Source organism: Nematolebias whitei, chromosome 20 (assembly GCF_014905685.2).
Source record: "Nematolebias whitei isolate Nwh7 chromosome 20, NemWhi1, whole genome shotgun sequence".
In the NCBI taxonomy this organism is placed as follows: domain Eukaryota; kingdom Metazoa; phylum Chordata; class Actinopteri; order Cyprinodontiformes; family Rivulidae; genus Nematolebias; species Nematolebias whitei.
In genome coordinates, this window is record NC_056517.1 from 26398278 (window position 1) to 26424954 (window position 26677).

The 26677-nt window shown below is 38.4% G+C and overlaps 1 protein-coding gene across 1 annotated transcript in view; it reads right to left on the bottom strand.

Moving 5' to 3' along the window:
- The window catches only part of malrd1 (MAM and LDL receptor class A domain containing 1), a 77120-nt gene that overhangs the window by 18335 nt on the left and 32108 nt on the right, over nt 1-26677 (bottom strand). Inside the window, exons 16-26 of the mRNA XM_037693941.1 lie at nt 25619-25703; nt 24856-25101; nt 20341-20498; nt 11518-11698; nt 9591-9719; nt 9330-9491; nt 6479-6636; nt 4402-4603; nt 3690-3968; nt 2736-2861; nt 430-496 (exon numbers count right to left, since the gene is read on the bottom strand). Of these exons, the coding sequence (XP_037549869.1) occupies nt 430-496; nt 2736-2861; nt 3690-3968; nt 4402-4603; nt 6479-6636; nt 9330-9491; nt 9591-9719; nt 11518-11698; nt 20341-20498; nt 24856-25101; nt 25619-25703 (1793 nt within the window). The remainder of the gene's footprint in view (nt 1-429; nt 497-2735; nt 2862-3689; nt 3969-4401; nt 4604-6478; nt 6637-9329; nt 9492-9590; nt 9720-11517; nt 11699-20340; nt 20499-24855; nt 25102-25618; nt 25704-26677) is intronic.

Consider the following 26677-nt stretch of genomic DNA (forward strand, 5'->3'; position numbering starts at 1 on the left):
ATATATATATATAAAAAACAACAACTCTTCACCAGTCAAGCTCAGGATCATTCTCAAACTTATTTCTTTGAATGGCAGAAACAAAAACACAAGCAGATTAATCAGATACTGGGCTTTTCTGTGGTGGTAGACACCATGTTTCAATATTGACCAGTAGAATCAGAGATTCCCAGGAAACTTTCTACTGGTGGCGACATGAAGCCAGAAACACCATGTTTAATCTCGGGGGGATTAGCAGATTTCAACATGCTTCACAGAGCGTGTCTGTTTTTAAAGTAAAGAAGCAAGACTGATTGGATTTCCATGTTTTCAGCCTCACAAAGAGAAATAAAGAATGGCAAAGCGAGTAGTAAGACACTATTCTCATCTTTGTGTCTGTTAAAAGAGTGGGATTTGAGCATCATTCTACATGTGGTTGTGTCAACTTACACGCAAACAGGTCCATGTCTCTCTGTAAGGCATGAACCATGATTCAGGCAATACATCGGTGGGCATTCTGTAACATAAGCACAATGAATTAATAATCAATTAATGTTTCGTTAAAGACAAACATAAAACCCTCAAATGTTTCATCTTAGATCTTACTGTGCTTGGGTGAGTCTATTTATCCCAAACATGGCAGAAAACAGAAGTATACAGTCATGCTGCGAAATTCAGCAATTCATAAATCAGGGAATCATTGTTTTTTTAAAGGTACTGTAAGTAAAGCGGTGAATCTTGTAGTAGCAGTTCTATGGTAAAACACGTCTTTGATGTTTAAAAGTGTACCAGTTCTACTCCTTATACTTGCACTACAATTTGATACACTGTGATACAACACAATGCACTTTATTGTTTTTATGGGGAATATTTCTTGTTGCTTCTGTTAGCTTTTAAATATATTTCAAGGGGACAAAGTTTTCCTTCTTAGAGGGTTTTGTATTCTCGTGTGAAAACTTGACCTGTGTCAGGACTTTGTAAGAAGAGAACAACTGCATCTGTCGCTTCACTTCTTCAGAATCAAAATCAACTTTATTGTCATTGCACAGTTAAGTACAGTGAAAATATGTTCCGTACAGACATCTAAAGGGGTAGCCCAAAGTGTACCGGGGCTGCTGTTTCCAAGAAGTGCTGCCATAATTCTTAGATAAGAAGAGGGGAAGAACATGTGAAGAGAGAAGGTATTAAAAAAAGATATCTCACACCGTGTCCTTGACCCAGGGGACAATGTAAGGTAGCAAAAAAAATCTACCTCAACAAAGCACATAGAGAGACATAATACTTTTTTTTGGGGGGGGGGGGGGGTGCAAGATGGCGAGATTGTTCATGAACACTTCCAGATAGTTTCCATAGTCCTGATAACAATGTTACAGTGTCTCTCAGCCGGTCCACTCTGACACGGGTCCACGGATGTTCTCGGGGTGGGTGAGCAGAGCGGAGCATCTTAATTTACATATCCATCAGGAGCAATCTGAGATAAGTTGGCATTCCAAGGCCAGCGGGGAGGCCAGATTCAGATCAACAACAATTGTTTTGGGCAGGCCAACTCTAATGAGTTCATGTCTGCCTTCAGTTCTGCTGGTACACGCAATGGCAAATCCAAACTGCCAGATTTGTGGACATTTTGCCGGTCCGTGCTCGTTAGGCTCTCCAAGGTCGATTCCTTCATGCCGGCGAGTTCTAGAAGCTGCAAGTGGCCCACGATTCTCAGAAATCACATCCAGCTTATGGTTCAGCTTATAAAGCATATTAGTCTGAGAGCTCAAAGCACAGATTAATCTTTCACATGAGGCAGGTAGCTTTACCACTGCCAAAACTGTTGCCCACGTCTTACTAATTAGATGATATCCAAGGTATCTGCCGACTCCAAAAAGCAAAATCCCCGTTATCATAAATCCAATTATGTACGTGTCTTCTACATCCTCAACGGACAATACAATCAGGCATATCATCTTCCACACGCACCAGGAATCCATGACATATCCAGCTGCATGTTTCCCTTCAGGGCACGAGGGTTCTCCTGCAACCTGTCTCCTCATCGAGAAAATTTTATTAATTGCGTTGCGAGACCAGCTGACCAGATCCATAATAATTTACGATTCGGAAGATGTGTAAATTTTATGCTGAAAGAAAAAATAATTTGCTTTTGTTGCAAGTTTAAGCCAAACTATGGATAAAAGACCAATCGGACATCTAGTATAGTATTTAGAATTGCAATTTGCCTTTCATTCTGAATAATACATCTGACATTACCCATTTATTTGTTACATACATATTTTTAACCCATGATAACTTATAGTGCGTGTAGCTTGGCAGTAATTGCTTAATGTGAACCTGGAAGCCGTGTTTCAAGAACTAAACAAGTTGAAAGAAAATCTCTGCAGAGCTGTTATTGACAGCTGGAAATGTGCAGATATGAGTGAAGTTTTGACAGCACTTAAATCAAAAGTAAGTGGCGTCACATGAGCGTGTGGACACATGACAGAACAAAGTAACTAAGATGGTGCAATATTTTAACCGGATGACAAAAGTCTGACATCCAAACCTTTGAAGAAGCTGAATAAAAGATAAAAACCTTGAAGTAAGAGGAGAGCTCAAGAAAAAAGAAAAATAAATGCACAGCTAATGCACTCTATTTTGCCTTCAACATGCACATATAGAAGTCATTACAATTTCACAGTCAACTCGTGACACATCGGGAAGTCATAGAGGTGTTTAATAGCAAAAAGGACAGGGTGATGTAAGGAGCATGTTACCATGGCAGCTGGACTCGTCTGAGTGGAATGGCAGACAGTCGGTAGAGTGATCGCATCGCTTCTGAAGTGGGATACAACCAGGCAAACTTTCACACACGAGCTCCCCCGGCTCACACTGTAGCAGAGCTGGAGAAAGGGTGATGAAATATGAAGAGAACGATCAAAGGGAAACAGAAACAACACTATCAGTCTCCACACCTGATTTATAAAACCGTCTTTATTTACTTTTCCATCTATCGCCCCAATAAGTACTACCATAATTGTGTTTCAAGGGAAGAATAAAGTGCAACCATTTCAAAACTCTTGCTGACCAAAGGAATGGAATACAAAGTAAACGTCCCTTGAGAAAAATGTGGTCATATTTTCAAACCCAGCTGGGAAAAAAAAACATTTTCAGAAACACACGCCAGCCTTGTGCTTGTTTCTATAAACGTGAAAGAGATTTTTTTCATGTAGCATCAAATGCATGATTATTAATATCATTTTAATTAAAGTATAAATTAATTTATGAGTAAAACTCCCTTTTAATTGAAGAAAATCCATTAAATTGAATTAAATTCAATCATGCTGTTTAATACACCATATTATTTTACATTATTAGTGTTTAGTGTAAATCTTAGATCTTTTAGCGTATCGTTTAGCGTATATATTAGATCCTTATATATTGTTTCTTTTTATACTTTATATTTTTGCGTGTAACTGGGACCTTGAGTACATAAGTTTGTTCCACCTCATACATGTGATGTGAATGACAGTAAAGAACCTTGAAATTAATTGAAAACATGTTTTTAGAAAAAAGCCTCCATCTTTCTTTAGTATGGTCATAAACATCTTCACAACTTCTTTTAAATAAATCTTTGAATTTTAGGACTGGAGTATTACAGGGAAAATCATTTACTGGTTAACCTTCTCTTAAGACTGGTACTGAGGTTTTCAATCAAATATACAACTTACGGCAGCCGTGTTCATCCTCTCCGTCGGGGCAGTCGAGGACGCCATCGCAGCGCAGTATGGAGGGGATGCACTGATGGTCTGAACACTGATAATGACCCACAGGACAGCGACCCTGTGGTGGAAGAGTTCCAGGTAACGCAGTCGGGCAGTGCTCTTCATCAGAATGATCTGTACAGTCCGGCTCTTCATCACACCACCAGCTCTTTGGGATGCACTGGAAGGAATACCGACACTGGAACTGGTCCACGCCACAGGTCAGGGGCTGTGGAGTAACGGGTCCTGAGGTCCACACAAAACTTTTCTAAGTGATATCAAACAATTTTTTTTAAAACAAAACCAACATTTTTGAATTCACTAAGAAAAGTTAAAGAGTGGTTCAGGGTCGAAAGTGAGGAAACAACACAGTCTAAATTTAATTGCTTTTACGCCGCGCGTGCTATTCCTCAGCGCTGACCCAGTCTTCACAGTGAATTTATACGAATCCAAAGGGCAACAGGCTCCATTAACTTTCTACCCTCTCCCCGAGGGTCCGGCTTGTTTATGAGGAAACTTAAGTGAGGCAGGGGATATTGCAGCACATCAAACGTTGCAGAGAGGAAAAAAAAAGAAAGCAGGAGAAGACTGGGAGCAGTGAAATGATAAACGACGATAGTGCTACAAGTAGAGAATAAGAGAAGCACAATAAAAATAAGACAAATAAATAAACGTTTACCTCCAACCATACACTCTGCTGTATATGAGATGTCGTCCAGGGCGATGTCTGTCCACATGTCTCCTCCCACCTCCGCCTGAAAGGTCACTCTGAACGGCGCCGTGTTTGACAGGATGACGTTGGCGTATGCCCACCGGTTGCCATGGTTTCCAGCAGATGCCCACATCAGCAAACGCGTGCCGCTGGGTCCAACAGTGTAGACCTAATGGGTTTAAACAAGTTTATTACACCACTTGAGTAAACAAGCAGTTTATCAACAAACCCAATAAAAGATAACGGCTTCTTTATCAAAGGTGGAAGGAGTGCTTAGATCTTTTTCTTAAATAAAAGCATAACAATAAAATACTCAATCTGCATGAATATAAATTTGAAAGTGCATTTGTTTACATCTTTGAAGTTTCCTGCCTCTATTTTTTTTTAGTTATTTCAGTCAAAGTCAGTGTTCAGGTCAGTTTCCTGATTGAAAATGATTTTTATGTTTTACAAAACAGTGCTATCTTATTATGCCTCTCTTATTAGGCAATGCTGTCTTTTATGTGTGTTTTTCTTTATTATTACTTGGGGCAATCAAATGCATTTTCATGCAATTAGCCTCTCAAGACACAGGCAACTGTTAATAATAATAATAATAATAATAATAATAATAATAATAATAATAATAATGTGTTATGTGTTGTCATCATTGTATGTTCCCATACAATGGCAAAATTAGCTCTCTGCTTTTAACCTATCTACCACCAGGTGGAGCAGTGGGCAGCTATGGAAAGCGCCTGGGGAGGAACTGGGGATAAGGTGTCCTGCTCAGAGACACCACGGGTCCCGAGTCAGCTGCCCTGCCTCTACACCATTTCAATGTGTACCATTTTTTGTTAACAATCTCACTTCAAATATACATTACATGTAAAAACCTATGGTTCCCAACCATAGTCCTTGAGGAACACCATCCTGCACGTTTTAGTTGATTTCCTGCTTTGACACACCTGATTTGAATGAATGGGGGATTCCTCAGAACTTGAGGATGTAAATAAATCACTGAATCATGTGTGATGGAGTAAGGAAACCATGCAGGGTAGTGTTCCTCGAGGACCAGGGTTGGGAACCACTGCACCAAAGTATTGGGCGGTTGAAAAACATGTCATTTATCTTTGTATTAACACTTTTAGAGTGTTTATATTTTAATTTGAATAGTGCCAATCTTTACTTATGTACGTAAAAACAATGACAAAAACAGTGTTGCATGTAGAAATTTAATTTTGACAAATTGGTTGGTGCAGCATGCAGGTGCGGTGAAGAGGTTTCAGTGTTAAAACCTGCAGCTCAGCTCATCTTTCTGTGGCAAAGAAACAGTTTGAGTTTTGACAGTTGTTCTGTGCAGTTATCAGTAGTTTCAGCTCAGTTTTCAGTGTAAACAATCAAAGACCGGCCAAGTACTGAATAGCTCTTAGCTCATTTCTGCTATCCCAAACTGATCACGCCTTGAAAGATTTCTGCTGCAGGTAAGATACTGATCGCTGACAACTCCACATAACACCACTTAAAAATGTTTGATTCTTCCTTTAAGTTTCTGATCTTAATTTAGCTCATTTTCAGCCACTTGCAGCACTCTTTAGGACAAATCCATTTGTGGAGGGATGATTAAAATTATTTTTACCCATATTCAAACAGATTTAGGAGTGCCACCTGTCAAATATTTTTTTTAGCATGCACTTTGTGTTTGTTAAGTTAAAATTAATTAACCACCTCCAAAAATAAAATTAAGCGACATAATAAAAAATAAATAGATATGTATGATATTGAAGTCTGTAAGGTGAACTGCTTTGATGATTTATTTGCAGATGGGGATGCTTTCATAGCCTCCTGTGGGTATTTGCTGATTGACAGCATTGCGCAACGGGTTGAGTGAAACAGGACATAAAATTCTGACAAATCCTAATTAAGGCCTCAGGTTGGCTTTGATGGTTCATTTGATAGTAAATGACAGAAAAAGCAAAACCTAACCAAAGGCATCATGGACGATTTTAAAAAGGAAATAAGCTTTTCTTGATAATTTCTGTAAACCAGGCTGAGATTCAATCACCTTTAGTGTTCCCATCCTGTCAGAGCCGTGCATGAAGAACCAAAAGCGCAGGTGACACAGACCAATGCTGGCAGGAAATGGATTTCTGGTTGTCACCTTGGCAACATCACCTTCCCTCTGAGGGGCCGAATGTATGTACAGGAAGTTCCCCCCACCGCCTTTGGAGATAAATGTAGTATAAACGGTTTATGTGTGATATGACTGCAACATTTCACTGCAATGAAGCTGTAATATACAGTATATTTAAAAAATCCACAGCCCAGCCATCTATTCTCAGCTTCACTGCAGGAAAGAAATCCAATAACTCCTCTGCTGCTTCCAAACTACATCAAATTTGGACAGAAAAGGATTGTTGTGAAACGGTGAAGCCTGCAGCCAATGCCTCTTCAGCTTGGCTAGACTCGAAGATGAAACGGCATCTGTGCAAAACCAGAACAAAGTGGGAGTTTTCCACATGAGTTAGGAGGAATTATCCCAATCCACAGCCCACAACAAACCCTGCTCCCACCCACAACACAGGATTCTTCTTCAAAACAAACAAATGTAAAGAGTCTTTGCATTTATTCATGAACAGTAAATACTGTTGAGTTGAGCGATCGTGTTGAAACCATTCGATAATGTAACTACAGAGTATTTGTCTGTGTGTGTGCTTGTTTGTTTTGTTACAGATGGTCAAGTTTGTCGATCTGTTCTGTAAAAGGATCATATGTCCATACAGGACTGAATGACCACATTCATCTATTGGATCAATAAACTCAACGAGCCAATAAGAAGTGGCCACACTGACAACCAATACAAGAAGGAGTTACGGCTCCATTTTAAAAAGGACAGGTGCAACATCACCCATGAAGAAATACAGCTTATAGTCAGTTGAGTATAAAGGTGCAACTTATTTATAGTGACTTTACATGTCCAGTGAAAATACAGTTATAACTTAAAATGATTCAGTCTTCTGGCCCACAACATTGATTTTTGCATCGCAATTTCCAGCAAAAAGCTCATCAAATTAATTTCTTCATTATGAAATGACTTGTTGAGCCAATAAATAATAAAATAAACAAAGAACACTTTAGTCATTCTTCTAAATATTCAACAATCTATAAGGGTTAAAACTTAAAAAATGTCAAATAGCTACAAACATTGGCTCTGAATACATCTGTCTAATTTTCTACCTGAAAAGTAACTTTTAACCAATAAAAACAAAACAAAATCACACAAAAAAAACCCTGAATAAAATAAAATACATATAATAGACAATAAACATGGAGGCTTTTACATGGAAAAGGTTCATATTTCTTTACAAAGATTAAAGAAACAGTAACTGTTTTATTGTTAAAGGGAAAAAATTAGGGATGCACAATATTATCGTAATGGTATCGGTATTGACCGATATTAGCGATAAAGTTAAATATCGGCCATTCCATCAAAATAACTCACCGATATAAAAAGCGCTGTTATTTAAAAATATATATTCAGATAATGTTACATAATTTTCAGTGACCTTTTTGGCATCTGCATTTGGCAGCAGGCCAAATTGACAAAGATCATGCAGAATAATGTAGTATTTTAATTCCACAGCAGAGAAAGCCATGTAGACTCTGTAAGTACGTCTAGGGGAAAAAAAAAATCAAGATATGTATTGGTTATCAGCCAAATAGTTTTAAACCTATAGGCATATTGGGTATCAGTCAAAAATCCAATATTGTGCATCTCTAAAAAAATGCATTACAATGCAATTTTATTACATTTATACATTAACATTCCTGCACACAGCATAAACAAGCCCAGGGTGTTAAGCTCATTCTAAATCAAGCTGACATTTATCAGGATGTTTTTATTAACCCTGGATTCACTCGTCCTTCTGAAGTTCCTGTGCGACTACAAACACTCTGCAACGAGCTGAAAACAAAGGATGTCAGAGGGATGCAGAGGCAGCTTATTCTTAAATTTGAGAAATTATTTTTTCTGACAGCACTATTAATATTTTACTATGCTTATTTTCTGGTGGAGGGCTATTTTCCTGTGAAAAATAATCTTACACAACAGCAACAACAAGGAATGGGTGGATGGTAAAGACACCAGAGGTAGGATATACAAACATATGTTTATGTTAAGCTAAGTAAAAGTACCTAATTATCATGAAATAAGAAAACAAATGTGTTTTTCTGCAAACATTTTATAAGTTAACTGGTTTGCTGTGAGACCCCTCCTGCTGGTATTGATTTTAAATGATAGGTGTGACGGCTGCTTGCTCAATATTTTACTAGTGAGAGGGAGAAGGACTCAGATAAATATGGATCTTTAAGCTCTGAAATGTTATTAGTCTATTGCATGAACATTTTTGTCAACAACACACTGGGAATTAACTGACTTCTCTAAAATCACTGAAACAGATTTACTTTTGAACGCTTTTTGCTTTTAAAAATAAACCATTTGTCAAACGTGGAAGATAAAAAAATGCTTGAAAGAACATCTTTTGGCACCAACTAAGTTCTGAAAGACTTTCCAAAACAAATCAACAAACAAATCATTTGCCTTAAAAGTGACTTAATGCTTGAGTGAATTTAGATAAAGACTGTTGGAAGGATTGTAAAATGTTTGCAGGGAAGCTTCTTGTGATCCAGCAGAGGTCTCGTTGAACAGGGATGACAGATATTTTAACGGCTTGCTCTTCATCACACAGGAAAAGTCTCTGACGTTTTCAAAACATTTAAACCAGGTTAATAATTTTAACTTTACTTTAACCAGAGCTTTAATTAACATAGTTGTTCTGAAATCATATTCTGTCCTAAAACTAACTTTGATTTTCAACATCGGTGTTTAAGTTAATGAAACTGGATTATGTTCAGACCTGGACTGTGGTCGGTGTGAGGTCCAGCACCGGGTGTCTCTGTTTTGCATCCGATCCTCCAATCAAAGTCATCGTCAGAGTCTTGGAAGAGCTGACAGCTTTCCTCCCAGCTCTCCTCCTCCATGTTGAAGTCACAAGCACCTGGTGAGTCAAATATGTGCTCTGTAAAAAAAAAAAAAAAAAAGGATAAAAGAAAAGATTAAAACATGTCGGTTGAAGGTCGTTTTCTGCTCGGATGGACTCGTTCTCATCTCAACTCACCGCAGTCCATCTCATCCGACTCATCAGCACAGTCGGCCTTGATATCGCACACCAGGTGGGACTCGATGCAGCCGCTGCTGTGGCACACAAAGTCTGTGACTGCAGGACAATTCCCTGGCTCCACAGCACCTACAGTAAATCATATGTGAGTGTTAAACAGTTATTCTATTTGAGGACTCATAAGATCGGACCAATTTTCACAAGAAAGGAACAAATGTGTCTTATGAAACCGCAGCATTTCTGTGCTCTGCATGAAACATAAGCCGAGGCAACGACAACAAAACCAGACATGGGCTTGCCAGGAAAATCAAAGCCTCTTGTCTTTGGTTTAAGAAACAAAGGAAGGAGGGCATACCGTGTTGATCAGACACTGAACACGGCATGTGCTGATTTGTCTGCACGGATAAACTGTAAAAGCAGAGATTTTAATGACAATCAAACTTCACATTTCATTTGAATAGATCAGTGAGGTTATACTATGACTAAGGACACTGAAAATCCATTTATCACAAGTTTAAATTTGAATGAGATCATGATTTTGTGTCATTTTGGATGGTGTTTGTTGGTCATGCACACTCCTCAGTGTTTTGATGCATGTCTCCTTTGTGATCAGGTCCGGATTTATTCCCCCCCCCACTGTCTGTGTGTCTGTGAGCTTAAGATTGAGATGGCCTTGGTGGAGCAGGGAAATATCCAGCACTTTGTTGAGCTTCGTGTCAGATCCTGTTTTAATTTGAAGCATCTGGTTTGGACATAAACCAACCAGAATCTGTCAGCGATTGTCACTGCTCATGTCAGCGTTGAGCTTCTCAGAGTTTTCCAGATGCGGAAAAAACAATCCAGACCTCAAACTTTCAGCTGGAAAGATCAGGAAATAATTTCACAGCATAATTACATCTTACTTTGGAGGATTAGTGAAGGAATACTTGGATAAAAAAGGGCAACAAAGAAGTTTAATGTCATTTGATCCATTTTACATAATGAAGTTATGAAAAGGACTTGAAAAGAGATCAGATCTTTTGGAGGGGGAGGAACTCATGTTGTGAACAACTATTTCTTACCTGTTATAAAGAGTTTTGAATGACCTCAGTTTAGATTCTGACCCGACTAACAAGCTAACTGCTGGTCCTAAACCAAAATGGATTGCTGTCATTATTAAAAGAACACCATCCTCAATAGGATAAAGGTTGACATAAACACGATTACTGTATTTTTCAGCATATAAGTCACAGTTTTTGGCATAGATTTGTCAGTCCTGCGACTTATACGCTGAAGCAACTTACGCACGTTTTTTTTCCCTCCCATATTCATAATGCAATTTTCGGCAGACACTTTAAATTTCTAAGAACTGGAACAGCAAGTCCTCTCATGCATCCTTGCTTTACTCAGCTAGTGCAGGTGGAGGACCACTAGAGAGCTAACGGCTCCGGCAGCGATGGATGGATGGATGGATGGATGGATGGCGCTGTGCTGCCCAGGCGAAATGAAGCTGTTTTGACCATTAAATAAATGCAAAATAAAGGCAACGGGTCATGGATTTCAGACAGAACAAACACACCTGTTTTGCGCTATCATTGACTAGCGTAGATCTTAGATCTTTTAGCATACCGTTTGGCGATTGTTTAGCGTATATCCTAGTTTATATCTTAGATCTTTATTACTGTTTCTTTTTACACTTTATATTTTTGCTATTAATGGATGTAACTGGGACCCTTTGTACACAATTTTGTTCAACCTCATGTACCACATGTGATGCAAATGTCAATAAAAAACCTTGACCTTGACTTTGACCTTGATTTTATGTTTAATCTTTTGTATCTTCAGAAAACCCAAATGCTTAGGTACTATAACAAACACAGATTATCATCAAGTTCTACATATTTGATGGATTTTATTGTCATATCTAATGGAAATGTCTTAAACCTACTTGGAGCACAGTCGATAAACTCCAGGTCGTCCAGTGCGGCTCCTCCGCTCACGTCAAAGGAGCGGATTCCCTCAAATATCACCTCGAAGTTCCTGAGCTTCCTCAGTGGGACTTCTGCTCGGTTCCACTTGTTTCCCTGATGCCCCGTTTTATTCCACATCTCCATTAAGTTGTTCTCTGTCTGTGGAGAGGAGATGACAAAAATGTATTCCTGTGGTAGCGCTGCACATTCTGCTCTGGTTACAATAAATGGTTTCGAAGCTATAGCCATGATTACGGTTAGAAATTAATCCTTCAAACTCAGACCCACATGTCATCAAAGAATACTGCTTGGGAAAAATGAGCTGAAAGTAACTTTTAGACAGAAATCTGCTGGGAAGTAGTGAATTCCATCTAAAAGAAGTCATTAAAGTCTCATTAACATAACATGGTTGTAATAATTTAATTGCATTGAGCTCTACTTTTCAGATTGATCTCATTGTGTTATTATGGTGATGGATTCCTCTCATACCACATGTGGAACATATTAAAAGATGAATCTAAGTGTATTCTTCTGTAAGCCCACTCTGTCTTTTCCCATGATTCTTCTCAGGCAATAAATCACAAATAATGCAGCCTTGAAACAGTAAATGTGACTTTGAAAGGGGCTTTGTGGATGCATTTCTTTATGAGCCAGCACCTGTGGATTTTAATTGCATATAAAAAAACATCAGCGAGACATTTACAAAGACATTTCATGTTATCTAATAAATGCACTGTCCTGACCTCTTGTATTGCAAAACTGAGACATTTGAAAAGAGAAATTAAACAGCATTTAGTGTGTGCTTTTAAGTATTTTGACAAAAAGATTTTATGTCCAAAATGAGAATCAATGGAGTCACAAACTGAAAAGAAACAAAAATGTGGAAAAAGCAACACAAATGAATGCCATTTTAATGCAATTAAGAACCAACTAGTTCAAAGTAACGTTATCATCCCCATGGATCAATTAAGTTTACAGCTGGAGGTAGAACATAGAGCATAAATAAACAACACATACAAAACACCTTAATGGTTACGTACTGGCATTTAAAAGGCTGATGGCAAAGGGCATACAAGGCTTCTTGAACCATTACATTCTGAGTCATGGCATGAATATACCTTTGTCCTGATGTATGTATAATAAAAGTAATTTCTGAATGGATGACTCACATCAGCCAAGAAGGATTTGGCTTTGATCAAAGACCTGACCTTATACAAACCACTGAGGTCCTAGAAGTATAACAGCAGTGACACTAATATAAGTTTATGAAACAGAAAAGGACCACAATGCAACATATTTGTAAAAGGGGTGCTAAAAAGTCACAAATGCACAGATTTGAGAAATACAAATCAACATAAAGAGCATGAACTAAGTAATTTTTAGAGGTGTCCTCTCTTGTTGGATGATAGGGGTATTTAAAGGGTCTGTACCATGTTTACTTTCTTTCACTATCTGCGTAGTGTTGAACCCAGGGTGCAGACAGACACAGGGAACTCAAGGATAAAAAAAGGATAAGCATTTATTAAACAAAGACCCAAAAACAAAAAGCTGGCGTGGGAGCAAAACTTGTAATACAGGATCAGGGAGACATGGAGGAAACAAGAGCACGGTGGTTGTGGAAAGCACAATGCACAGACAAGGAGGAAACGCAAAGACGTTAACCTGAAAGGGACACTAACGAGACACAATGATGAACACCTGGGGTGATAGGGACCGGGAGCTGGTGAAGCAGGAGCTGACAGGAAGAAACACTGGGGAAGGCAGGAAACACAAGTACAAGAATCTAAAGAAATGACAGAACACAGATTCTCATACTTTCAATCTCACCATGACGAAACCCTTGAAATGTTTCTAGTGAGGCATAATGACTATGATAGCAATGCACGTTTTTGATTCTTGAATGGGCTTCATGCCTATCCAACAACTCTCTACACTTACTACCATGGATATTTTCTGCTGTCCTCCTATAAACAGGAAAAGGACCACAAGCCATTCAAACCAAATGTATTTTGACAAAGGTGGTCTCCATCACTTATTTCACATTCACCTTAAATTTATTTTTTCTCTTTTACTGCAGTTAAGTTGTCAGTGATGGGGTACAAATTAGTGTTGTAGTACTCGAGACAGCTCTTGGTCTTAAGACCGGTCTCAAGACCACTTTTTGATGGTCTTGGTCTTGTCTCGGACATGACCGCATTTGGTCTTGTCTTGTCTCGGTCTCGGACATCGAGGACTCGGGATTTTATTTCAAGACCAGTCAAGACCCCAACTGTGGAAATATCACTAAATTACCCGAATATTGTCCAGTTTATTTGTTAACATCTTTGTTTTTATTGGATGCAAAATGTACTGGCTCAACTCCAAGTGATAACGTGACTCATTGCTAAATGCACTTTTTGTTACCGCTGTCACGCCCACCCCCTTTCACTTGCACGGGTCACTCCCAGTGTGGCCAGATTGGGCGGTTTACTGCCAATTGGGCAGTTTTCATTCCGATTTTGCTGGGAACTCTAGGAAGATTTTTGTTGGATTGTTGCATTTTGCCACATATTCTTAAATTACCTTGGCTTGTACGGATGTGTGTTCATGTTCAAACAGTAAATATACGGTAACAATATACAGCTACAAGTACTTGGGTGTACACATGAATGACAACCTCAGCTGGAGCAACAACACTACCAGCCTGATCAAGAAAGCTCATCAGAGACTCTACTTCCTCAGGCGGCTGAGACAAGCTGGTCTGGGAAGCTCAGTCCTCACCTCCTTCTACAGGTGTGCAGTGGAGAGCATCCTGTGCTCCAGCATCAACGTGTGGCATGGAGGCTGCACAGCTGCAGAAAGAAAAGCTTTGCAGAGAGTGGTGAAGGCTGCACAGAAGTCTGTTGGAGTCAGTCTCCCCACCATCACAGACATTTACACCTCTAGATGCAGGAAGAGAGCCACCTGCATCATGAAGGACCCCACTCATCCAGCACACACACTTTTTGCCTCGCTCCCCTCAGGAAGGAGGTTGAGGAGCATTAAGTGTAGAACCACTAGACTGAGGAACAGCTTCTACCCTGAGGCTGTTAGACTCATGAATCTCTAACCAGAATAATCACTGTGAAAAATCACATCATGTTGCTGCTGATCTGTTTCATGTTGCTGCTGATCTGTTTCAATGCCACTGCTGATCTGTTTCAATTTTGGTGTGTTCATGCGTGCTCGTCTGCTTACACGGACTCGTGTTCAGGTTTGTGCTGATGTTCGATGTGATGTTTTTATGCTATTAGTGCTTAGTGTATATTTAGTTGATGTTTTTCTTAGTTCATATCTTGGATGTTATCATTGTTTTTCTTTTACATTTTATTGTTGGATGTAACTGGGACCCTGTGTACATAATTTCGCTCCACCACATGTACCACATGAGGTGCGAATGACAATAAAAAATCTCTGACTCTGACAATATATTGAATGGGTGAATTTTTGTGTGATGTGGCGGTTTTTAACAGATTTTTGGGCTGGAAAACCTCGACTCTATCTGGCAACACTGGTCACTCCAAGAAAATGAGAAAGTGATTGTCTGGTCGCGGGAGAAGATGTCTGCCATATCATCAGTTATAAAATTTGCCTATTTAGATGACAAATAATGTACTTGTAACTAATGTAACTACAGTACATGGTTATCCTTGGTCTTGAGTTCGGACTTATGAAAAGTGTTTTGCCACTGCAGTTTTTTAAGACTTGGAATGTGATGAAACTGCTTCCAATTTAAAAGTTGTGTAATTTTATTGTTGAATCACATGCAGTTAGGCCACTGAATGTCTGATTTCTTTGTTATGTAGCTTTGAAAATGTTTAAAAGCTGATGTATTCATTCAAAAGAAAACTTAACGTTGCAGTATGTAGCTTTTATAAAAAATATTTTATAATAAAATTTTATATTTATTTATTTTATTTGAGGTCTTGGTCTTGGCTTGGTCTCGCCCTCTCTCAGTCTTGATCTCGACTTGGTCTCGGACCCGAAAAGTCTTGGTCTTGTCTCGGTACACTCTGGTCTCGGTCTCGACCCTCCCTTGGTCTTGGTCTCGACTTGGTCTCAGACCCGAAAAATCTTGGTCTTGTCTCGGTCTCTGTACACTCTGGTCTTGGTCTTGATTTGGTCTTGGGTTAGGTGTGGACTTGAACACAACACTAGTACAAATGATTGTGCCTTCTCAAATGCACAAATAACAGCAGACATTCTTGTCTCTAATAATTACAGTCTCTACTGAAACTGCTGCTAGCAAAAAAGTCTTGAAGTGACTGGAGCAATAGTTCCAAACCAAAGCTTCCAGTCAGAGGAAGAGCCCATGCCCGGTTAAACCACAGTCAGTGCAACAGTGGAATGTAGGACTTTCACAGCCCAACCTGACGTTCACGAGTCTGCCATTTTTTACAGTAGCTGTAATCAAGCCCCATCTTTCACCGTTTCTTGCCAAGATGACCAAATACGTGTAGGAATTATGTTTTAATTGAGAAGAATTAAATTTTGGGTCAGAATTATTTCCATCAGAGTGAATCTGTGGGGCCACTGCAGATGAACACATGTCAAACACAAGTTTAAGTTTGCGGGATATAAAATATTTAACTTGGTGTATTTAAAGTTGCAGCAGATGACCAGAGGCTCAACAGCAATAAGATGACTTTTGCTCTAATGTGCAGAAAAACCAGAGGACAGGCAAAGTCACATTCTTCTCTGCAGTTTGAAAGCCTATTAAAATGCACCCTTGGGTGAGACTAGCACAGGCTGTCTCCTCTGCTTGTGGAGCCTCGACGTGAAATAATCTTGTTACACTGGGAGTAGAGCGCAGATTAATAGTCAGCGTTAAGGCAGGACTTATCGAGATTTATGTCATGGAGTAAAGGCTCCATCTATAAAAGCAACAGACGTGTATATGTGATACAGACACACGTAGCTCTCAGTTATCGTCCGTTCGGCATATCAGTCGGGGCATTTATTTGATCAGTTTGAAGCCATATCCTCTGAGTTTGCAGTCAGGGCAAAGTGAGTGCAAAATCGGTTTGCTCAGAGGGAAGTTTGCAAATACATTTGATAATTTCTCTGCTCCCTGGTAAATGTCAAAATGGTACAAAAACAAAGTTGTAATCACATAAAAATTATATTTTTATTTAAATTTTAAATCCCCAAATGTCTTAACTGCGACGTTAAAATCCAATTTATATTCATGGCCTTTTTTTTTTGTTTTATGGGACGGCTGGCATCAGTTTATTTTCTGTTAACTCCCCTTCAAATCAGAAAGCATCATCTGCCCCTCTGCTTCATAAAAAAAGACTAAAAGGCAGAGAAAAGTTTTGTGTTCAATTTTTGCTTTAAATCCAAAACATGCTCGAATAATTAGCGTGGAGTTGTGCCACATTTAACGTGGGTAAAACATGGTTTCTGTGGCTCAGCGGCAGATGTTTGGTTTACTATAATTCAAGGCTGCATTTGAACCCACAAAACCAAGCAGTATGTTGGTAATTATGTGAACATGCATGTCATCATCACAACAGTGGACAGATTCAAAACAGTTTTTTTTTTTACAAAGCAGATAAGCAGTGTAATGTAACAAAATAGTATCATATATATTTAAAATTTGAGTTTCTCATGCTGTATAATGAAAACATGTCAGAATGGTATTATGGAAGGCAGAGATTTCTATTTTCAAAGAGACCAGATAGAGCATTTGGCTCAAGTGTTAGAGTGATTAAGGAGCAGTCACAGGCCCAAAACTTATATAGTACATACAGTATGTAGTGACGAACATGTGTCTTGTGTTGTTGTATGCTTATTAGAATTATTGCTTTTGCTTATTCATACTGCAATTTGGATCTTTTGTTAATGCTGTCAACCAATCATTGTCATTTTACAACTTTAAAAACCTCTCCAGCGTAACCCTGTGTAGTAAAATGTGTAATTTTGCATCAAACTGGAAGAAGTATCTTATAACAGAGACATGGTGTTGCAATATTAGCAAATAGTGATTTGTGTCTGTTTTTACTGCACTAGCAAACAATTTGCACATGTGATCAGGAGCGTAGACCCTTTGTACATACTAGGGCTGAACGATTTTGGAAAATATTCTAATTGCAAATTTTTTACCTCAGTATTGAGATTTAATATGCGATTATTTTCCAGTGTCTTCTTCTCATGTATTTTTCAACGAACACAAGCAATCAATCTGTTTCAGTTGCAAAATACTCCACTGTTTTCAGCTCTGATGCAACTCTGTTTCTACATTTTTTTCTGTAGCTCTGGGATATCAACTTGGCTAAACTGTGTTCGAGGGCATTCTGTACCACTTATCCATTGTGTTTACAAACGCTGTAAACCCAGGCTTGGTCACTATATTAATGGGCATCATGTCTTTCACTATAAACTCCATTATTGTTTGAGCTATTTCCATGTGCCGTTTCAAATTATGTTCATACGGAGTAATATCTTCGAACAGTTCGGCCAATGATCCCTGCTGGCTGGTACTTTGCTTACTTGAAGTTGAAGCACTGGTTGTTGGCATTCTAGTCATGCAACTATGGTAAATAGCTTTGTGGTGTTTTTTTAAGTGTAGATAAAGATTTTTGGTGTTACCTCGAGAGGTAGCAACAGCAACAAGGCAGGTTCTGCACAATACATGTCGTTGCTCAGCGTCTTCTTTTTTCAAACAACGGACGTGCTGCCCCTCTTTGGTACCAAACTTTCCGATGTATCAGCTTCTGTCGAGCCTGGCACCATTGTGCAACTGGCTAAAGCGCAGTGTTGGCTTCTCCCACTCCCTGCTCTGCTTTGCTCCACTCACTCGCAAGTCACAGAACCAGATCACGTCACCAGTCAAATTGTAGCTTTTGCAATTAGAAAATCTCATTTTATCATATCACAATATTATTGCAAATGCAATTAATTGTTAAACCCTAGTACATACCACATTTTTGGACCACCATACTCACTTGATCAGTATCTCTTATGTATAGTTTCTAATACCTTTTTTGTTCAGGCCTTTTGACAGGCCTTCCCTGCAGTGGGCCATGCATGAAAGGAACCCTTCCACCTCCAGCCCTACATACAAAACCCAAAACCCATTATCCATGTCATGATCTTTTATGAAACATCAAACCTTAATAATGATTAAAAATAGTTAAAATGATCAGTTGCAATCTAAATTTGTACTTATGTATAAGAACATTATTGTGGCTGAATGGTTTGCTCAGTTATTCACTCCTTCATTCATACAACTTTAGTTATACAGGCTAGTCTCATTGAGCCACAAGGACTCATTTACAAAAAGGACCTGTTCCAGACAGAACATATAAAGTACAGACAACAATAACAGTCAATTCACAGACCGTTGAAACCCACCTAAGGATTTCCTCTGTTCCAAGTTTGAATTTCTAAAAACATACAAATTAATTAATTTAGTCTGAAACTCCTCTCTTAACTCAGTTGCATAATTTCCCAGCACAGAAAACAGTGACTGGCAAACATGTCTAAACAATAATGACGGCTGGTGATATAAAAAGGTCTGGTTCACCCCTGCCAGGTAAACAAGACCTCTCAAATTACACTACAGGCTCTGAAAGTGTGTGTGTTTGCAGTCTTGTCCTTGCAAATGTGTGCACATGTTTGTATTTGTGCAGCTGATTTGAGAATAGCATATATCAAAGCTATAAAAGTGCAATATCAACATCAAGTGTTAATGTCTTTAAACCTGCAAGGTCGTGCATGCAACTAATATCAACTATAAGAGTATAAACATTTGTCTTTCTCTCTTGCACACAAACACTGTTCCAATTTAATCTCTGGTGATTTCCAGCTTTCCACTCTCTGTATTTGTGTGGGATTCACTGACTGTTCATCAATGTTCATAGTCCAACCTTTAATGTGAGGTCAAATTTTCCATTTTACTTGCATTTAAAACAGCCCACAGACATTAATCATCTCCTGCTTCTCAGTCACATAATCAATCAGAGCCACAGCGACTGATTTAAATACTCCTAAAACTCCATTATTTACATTTTTATGAATCTTTCTGAAATGGGATTAAAGTTAGGAGCAATAGGATAGAATGTTTATGTGATGACTAAATTAAAATGTGCGTGAATCCATGCAACACCTGTACAAACAAGTGCTGCAAAATAACAAAACTGAGGATATGTTTTTCATATAAATTATCATTTTCTTCTTCCTAAAATATACATTGATCATCTTACAGTTGCACATTCAAGAATATCGTTTACCCACAAGAAGGAATGATTTAACACCTACACCTTGACCTCCAGTCACCCTGGCAGAGTTAAATGAAGTTGAGAAAAAACAGACTGGGTGCAGGCAGAGTGAAAACTGCAGAATCTAAAAGGCTAAAAGTTGTGTTTAAAGCCTTAGGCCAAACATATACAAAGTTAGTCTTACAAGCATTAAAGCCTTGAAATCTGGCAGGAATGCACTTTATCCAGATGGTGGGGTGTGGCCACCCTGCACCAAGGGGTGACCATGACCCCCATTCTCTTCCACAGCCCCCCCACAGACAACAAATCTGCTGAAAAATGCAGCTTCTTTTTCGCATTCCATCAAATGAGTAAAAACCTCAAGCAGCAAAGCTGATGCGATGGTACGTCTGTGAATATTAACATAATTGAAGATAGCCCGGCTTATCTCTGACCAAACGTAACCATAGCAACAATGATTGACAGAGAGGAGTGGTGCTAACGAACTGTGATTGGTTGAAATATGTCATTTTTATCATTGCTGTGCAGATTTCCACCAAATCTGAATGAAAACTGTTTTACCTTGATCAGCAGCCGGATGGTCCCCGAGGCCTTTTGGGAAATGTAGTACCAGAAGGAGAGTTTACAGAGGGTGCTGGACTCTTTCCAAACAGAGCTCCTGATATGAGCTTTATCACCTTTTAGTCCCAGTGGCGTTGCTTCCAGATAAACAAAGTGACCTACAGGGGCAGAAAACGAGAGATGTGGTTTATTTTAATTTTTATTCTCTTTCTGTTTTGACAACCACTGACAAGTTACAGCAAGGTGAAGCAGAGTATGGTGGGGAAGTGAGGGTCAGGGGTCACTGAGTAATCTCTGACATGTCATTTTATGTGTCACGCCTTTTGACACAGGGGAGCACTTCAGGTTCAGTTAAGACAAATTCCCCAAAGTGAGAGAAATTTAAGAATGTGTCTGAATACGAATCTATAGGGAGAGTGTCTTTATTCTTAAAATATTCTTTACATGTAGCATTTGCATAATATCTAGTCAGTGTTTTGTTAAGAAATATATATGCATTAATTTCACAGACTTCCTCCTTTCAAGAGCCAAAGTCTTTCTTAGTCCTGACCATACAGCTTGATGGGGCATCACGGGTGCATTTTTGTAATGTGAAAGTAATCCATAAGGGATGATGAAACCAGAATCATCCGAGATTGATAACCGATAGTTGTTGACTCCTAGCGGCTGCTTTGGTTATTTATTCCATCCCATCGATTTTCCAGAGAATAAAAATAAATGAAGGTATTAGGAGACAAGATCCACATAAAAACCCTGCACTGCTGAGACTCAAACCATAGACTTACCTGATGTCAGTCAGTAATGCTACCATGCATTCACTGTGTGGCAAATGGTAATTATAATAAGCTAGAATAGATAGATATACTGTAGATAGATAGATAGATAGATAGATAGAAAGAACATTTTGTGAAGCAGTTCAAGTCTGTTTGACATATTTTGAAGGAAAATGTTAGTTAGCCATGCTTCTTCTTAAACAGATCTTCCAGCTCACAGATAAGATTGTTATTAACTTATTTATGAGATATTCAACTATTAATAATATTTCTTGCTGATAACATGACCAGTTGAATTGACTGCATCTCTTATTATTGCCCCTGATGAAAAAAAAATCCTTTATTCAGGCAGCATCTTCCTTAACTCTTACTGTGAAATGCAATCTTAGAAATCTGCAGTGGTGGGATGTAACTAAGTACAAATACTTCGTTACTGTACTTAAGTACATTTTTCGTGTATCTGTACTTTACTTAAGTAGAGCTAAATGTGGGTACTTTATACTTTTACTTCACTACATTTTACATCAAGTATCTGTACTTTCTACTACACTACATTTCTATAATGTGTTGCATTACAAGTTACATTCATGTTGTGGCTTTTTGATTCGTTTGTTACTTTGAAAGTAACCAATGGGGAGAGGGGAGCTGGTCCAGTGAATCACTGCAACGTGGGCAGGTAACGTTAGACCCGCCTTCAACAAGAGCTGGGTCATTGACATATATTCTAATATATATGTCACTGAGCTGGGTGCACCTGCAGCACCACTAACACACCCAAAATGTATTCCACCACAAGAGAGTCAGCCAGAAGATATGCCCCACCCATGGCCTTATTGAAAGACTCAGTACAACAGGACAGATTCTCTCTCCCAAAAGAGCCAGACTGGACTCAAAAATATTTGAAAACCAACTTCTTCTGAACTTGAACAAGAAATTCTTGCTGCAACATTAAAATGTGTCAGTTCATGATGTTAGGAGACAAGAGGTGTCTCCAAATGTCTCGACACTCGGGTCCAAGTTTTAAAAATGGTGTCAGGAAGTTAAAATATTGTTCAATATTGACCCATTACAAGGTTGAATAGACAGTATTTTAACTAGAGTTGATGACAAACTGGAAATGAAATATCAGTGGAAATGATCAGAGCCTGTTCCTTTGTTAGTTGTGTCTAATGCTCCTTTTTTCAGGCAGACAACTTTTATTTAAATGTTTTTACTGCAGTTAAAAGGACACATGGGTTTTGATTTGTGTTAAATAAAAACTTTCAAAGGTATAATCATTCCTCTTTCTTATTTTGATTAATGGCATTTAACTCTACAGGTCATCCCTGAAATTCTGATGCACAGAATCACAAGTCCAAGTGTGAACTGTGTCACAGAGTAAACACAATAAAAACATGTATAATCTGCAGCATTTTTCATTAAAATGACACAACACTATTAATGTATTACAGAAAATATACATATGTTAGGCAGACTTAAAGATATGTAGACCATTACATTAGGTAATACATTCAGCAAGTACAGGTACTTTTACTTTTAATACTTTAAGTATTTTAAAAGCAAGTACTTATTTACTTTTACTTAAGTAAAAATGTTAATGTGGTACTTCTACTTTACTAGAGTACATTTTTGTCTGTTTATTTGTACTTTTACTTAAGTACAGTGTTTGAGTACTTTCTCCACCGCTGGAAATCTGTGAGTCATCTTTGACAGCTCGTGGTCTTTTAACAATCACTATAAAACACTAACTGGTTCATGCATTTGTCACGTCTAGACTGGACTATTGCAAATGTTTGTTAGCTGGGTGTCCAAATACTTCTTTAAAACGTCTTCAGTTAATTCAAAATGCTGCTGCCAGAGTCTTAACTGGAGCTATAGGAGAGATCATATCTCTCCAGTTTTATCTTCTCTCCACTGGCTCCCTGTCAAATCCAGAATTGAATTCAAAATCTTACTTATAACCTACAAAGCTCTCAACAACCTAGCTCCATCTTTTATTTGAGAGCTTATTGTTCCATATTTTCCTAACAGAGCACTTCGCTCTCAGACTGCAGGCTTACTCGCGGTCCCTAGAGTTTCCAAAGGAGAATGGGAGGAAGATCTTTCAGTTATCAGGCTCCTCTCTTGTGGAACCAACTTCCAGATTCTGTATGTAAGGCTGACACATTGTCCAGTTTTAAGACTGGGTTTAAAACTTTCCTTTTTGATAAATCCTATACTTAGGGTTGGCTTGTTATGCTGCTATAGGCTTAGACTACTGGAGGACAAATTGACCTAATTTCCCTAAATAAATTGCTAAAATTGATCAGTTTTCATTTGATATTATTTCATGTTTTAACATTCTTGACCTGCCATTGTGTATCTGTTCCTCCCAAACCCAGCCGGTCGAAGCAGATGGCCGCTTGTCCTGAGCCTGGTTCTGCTAAAGGTTTCTTCCTCATAAGGGAGTTTTTCTTTTCCACTGTCACCCTCATGTTTGCTCAAGATGAGAGTTCTGTGATGGAGTTAAATTCAAAGCAGTCTCCTCAGATAAATAATGTTAGATTATTATTTTTAAATATGAATGTTTCTGTTAACATTATTTTCATATATGAATGTTTCTGTTCAGTTCCCTGAGACGACTTCTGTTGTGACTTGGCGCTATAGAAATCAACTGAACTGAAATTGAATTGAAACCACTAGTTCCTATTTTTATCATCTAAGAAACATTTCCAAGCTGAGATCATTTTTGTCTCAGACTTAACAAGAGAGGATTATCCATGCTTTAATATCCACCCGGTTGGGTTACCGTAACAGTCTTTTTACTTGTTTAAACTGTCTCGTCTTCAGTCTGTGCAGATCGCTGCAGCGAGGTTATTAACTTAGACCAACAGAAAGGCTCATTTTACTTCTATGTTGGCCTCTCTGAACTGTCTACCTGTGCATTTCAGGAGTAATTTAAAAATTTTGATCCTAACCTTCAGAGCACTTCATGGTCAGGCCCCCCAGATACATTTTGGACCTTTTGTACCCTCTACTTTATCTCCCTCCAGGACTCTAATGTCTTCAAATTAAATACCCTTGATGCTGCCATGTACTTGTTTCAAAACCCGCAGAGACCGAGCGACTCGGGTGGTGGCCCCGAGGCTTTGGAGTGCTCTTCCACTGTCCCTTTACTGTTCAAACTCCATTGGCTCTTTTAAGAAACATCTAAAGGCATTTTCATTTAGACAGGCTTTAACCTAGTTTGTTTTTCCGTTTTTAATTGTTTTGTTTCCTGTGAAGCGCTTTGTGATGTTCTGTCAATGAACGTGCTATAGAAATCAAATTTACTTAGTTGGATTAGAAATGTTTGCTGTGCAGATGCAGTAGTATTACAGATGTTTGTCTTTGCAAACTAATTTACATTTGTGCTTCTTTGTTCATGTACTGGTATATAAATCCAGTGTCTTGTTTAATGGGATTTCAGCCCTGCATCAAAAACTGACATTCTCAGCTGCTGTTCATTCAAATACTATAGCTCATTGATTTAGCCTGAATTAAACATTTTAGAGCTACAACTGCAGTCTCACTCTAGAAGGAGAGACCGTTCAATCAGAGTGCTTTCATTTCCATCTGGAAAATCAACCTGAAGTATTTGGTTATTCAGGTCAAAGAAGAAGTACAACAAAAAGACTTTGGTTTCAAAACCAAATTTAAAATATATCTGAAGTAAAAACTAGCAATCCGCTGTACTTTTCAATGCAATTTTATCGACTCATACCGTTTTCATTCATCAGGGTGTGATCGTATGGAGGTCGTATGCCTTGGACCGATCCGGTGCCAAGCGTCCAGTCAAAATTATCAGCCAGCGAGGTCTTCCAGCCACATCGACCGTTCTCAAAAGAGCAGGTCGTCCCGCAGTCCTTTTCATCCGTGCCGTCTCCACAATCATCTGTGAAGTCACAGCTCTGCTCTGGTGTGAAACAGTTGCCTTTTTCACAAAGCATGGAACCTGGAGGACAAAACCCTGCAAGAAGGAAAACACATTGTAACTGCTTGGTTCTTCATTTTTGTAGTAATAGGTTTTCTGTTAAGAACAATATGTTTAGGAGGATGTAACAACATATTTTAGCACTTAATACGTTTTTTGTAAGGTGCTAAATTAACTTATTGGCAAAACTCTGTCTTTGGATTAATTTTGAAGCAACACTAAGAAGATTCTTACTGTTTTATGGTCTATCTTAGCATAAAGATGGAAATCAAAGAGAAAGCTGATTTAGTTCTGCCCATAATTGACCAACAGCATCTGTTAAATAAACATTTTTAATTACTTTGTGTAGCCCAAATATTTTCTAGCACAAAAGATTTTGCTTTAATGAAAGAATCCCGATTCATTGCAGAGATTCAAATTATTCTTCTGCTTTTATTTTTGTGGCAAACAGGATGCTGAGTGTATCCTTGTATCCAAACCTAAAATGTGCATTTCTTAAATTGTCAAACTTTTCCTTTAAGAAAGGAAAACTATCATGAAGAACTGTGAATACCAATAAATAAAGTGTAGTAGTAGTAGTAGGAGTAGTAGCAGCAGTTGTAATAATAATCAAGTATAGTAGTAGTCATGACAGTAACCTGTCATGATAACACATTTTTTTGCTTGGCGATTAATTGTCTCAGAAATTATTGCGATAAACGATAAAAATGTTTGAAATTTGACATTAGTTAGTAATTATTGTTGAATTTAAGAATAAATTTTGTTTAATTTGTTTTGATTGTAGTGCCTTTTTTTGACTACCAGATGGCAGAATAAGACCGTTTGAAACAGAGGATGGATAGTGAGAGATCGAGCAGTGTGTCTCTTTAAGAAAAATGGGAGGGAGGCCCCTTGATGTGACATAGGCTGTCTCTCCTTAATTTTTTTCGGTTCTCAAAATGACGGACGCACGATGTGGTTTGAGCTCTTTAGCATAGCATTTTTCACACAGTTCTTTTAAAATAAAATCAGTAAAAATGTTCTTAGCTTTATATTTTTGGCAGAGAAAAACAGAAGAGACACGAAGAAACAATAAAACCGATAAATGAAAATGAGGTTGATAATCTTCATTTATCATGTGATTAATTGATTTATTGTTTATTGCATCAGGCCTAGTAGTAGTAGTAGTAGTAGTAGAAATAATAACAATAATAAAGTACAGTAGTAGTAGTACAGCAGTCCCTCGCTACTTCACGGTTCGTTTTTCATTGACTCGCTCTATCGCAGTTTTTCAACGTAAGATTGGACATGACGCAATTGGCTGATTGATGAGCTGCATGATCGGCATGGAATGTTTATTTAAAATAAATCATTTTAAATTACTTAGCACCTATGTGCCGTCTACAGCTGAAGGAAAAAACTTCCTCCTGCAGTGTGTCATGATCTCCATCTGCAGTGAGGAAGTGGGCGTGGCCGAGAGCGCGACAGGTGGCATAGTGAAATAGAGGCAGCGAGCTGAAATCATGACATTCTGTGCTCCTTTAGAGCATTTAGAAACTATGTTTAGAATATTGCAAGAGTGTGGGAAGGGTTTAAAATGCCATATATATATATATATATATATATATATATA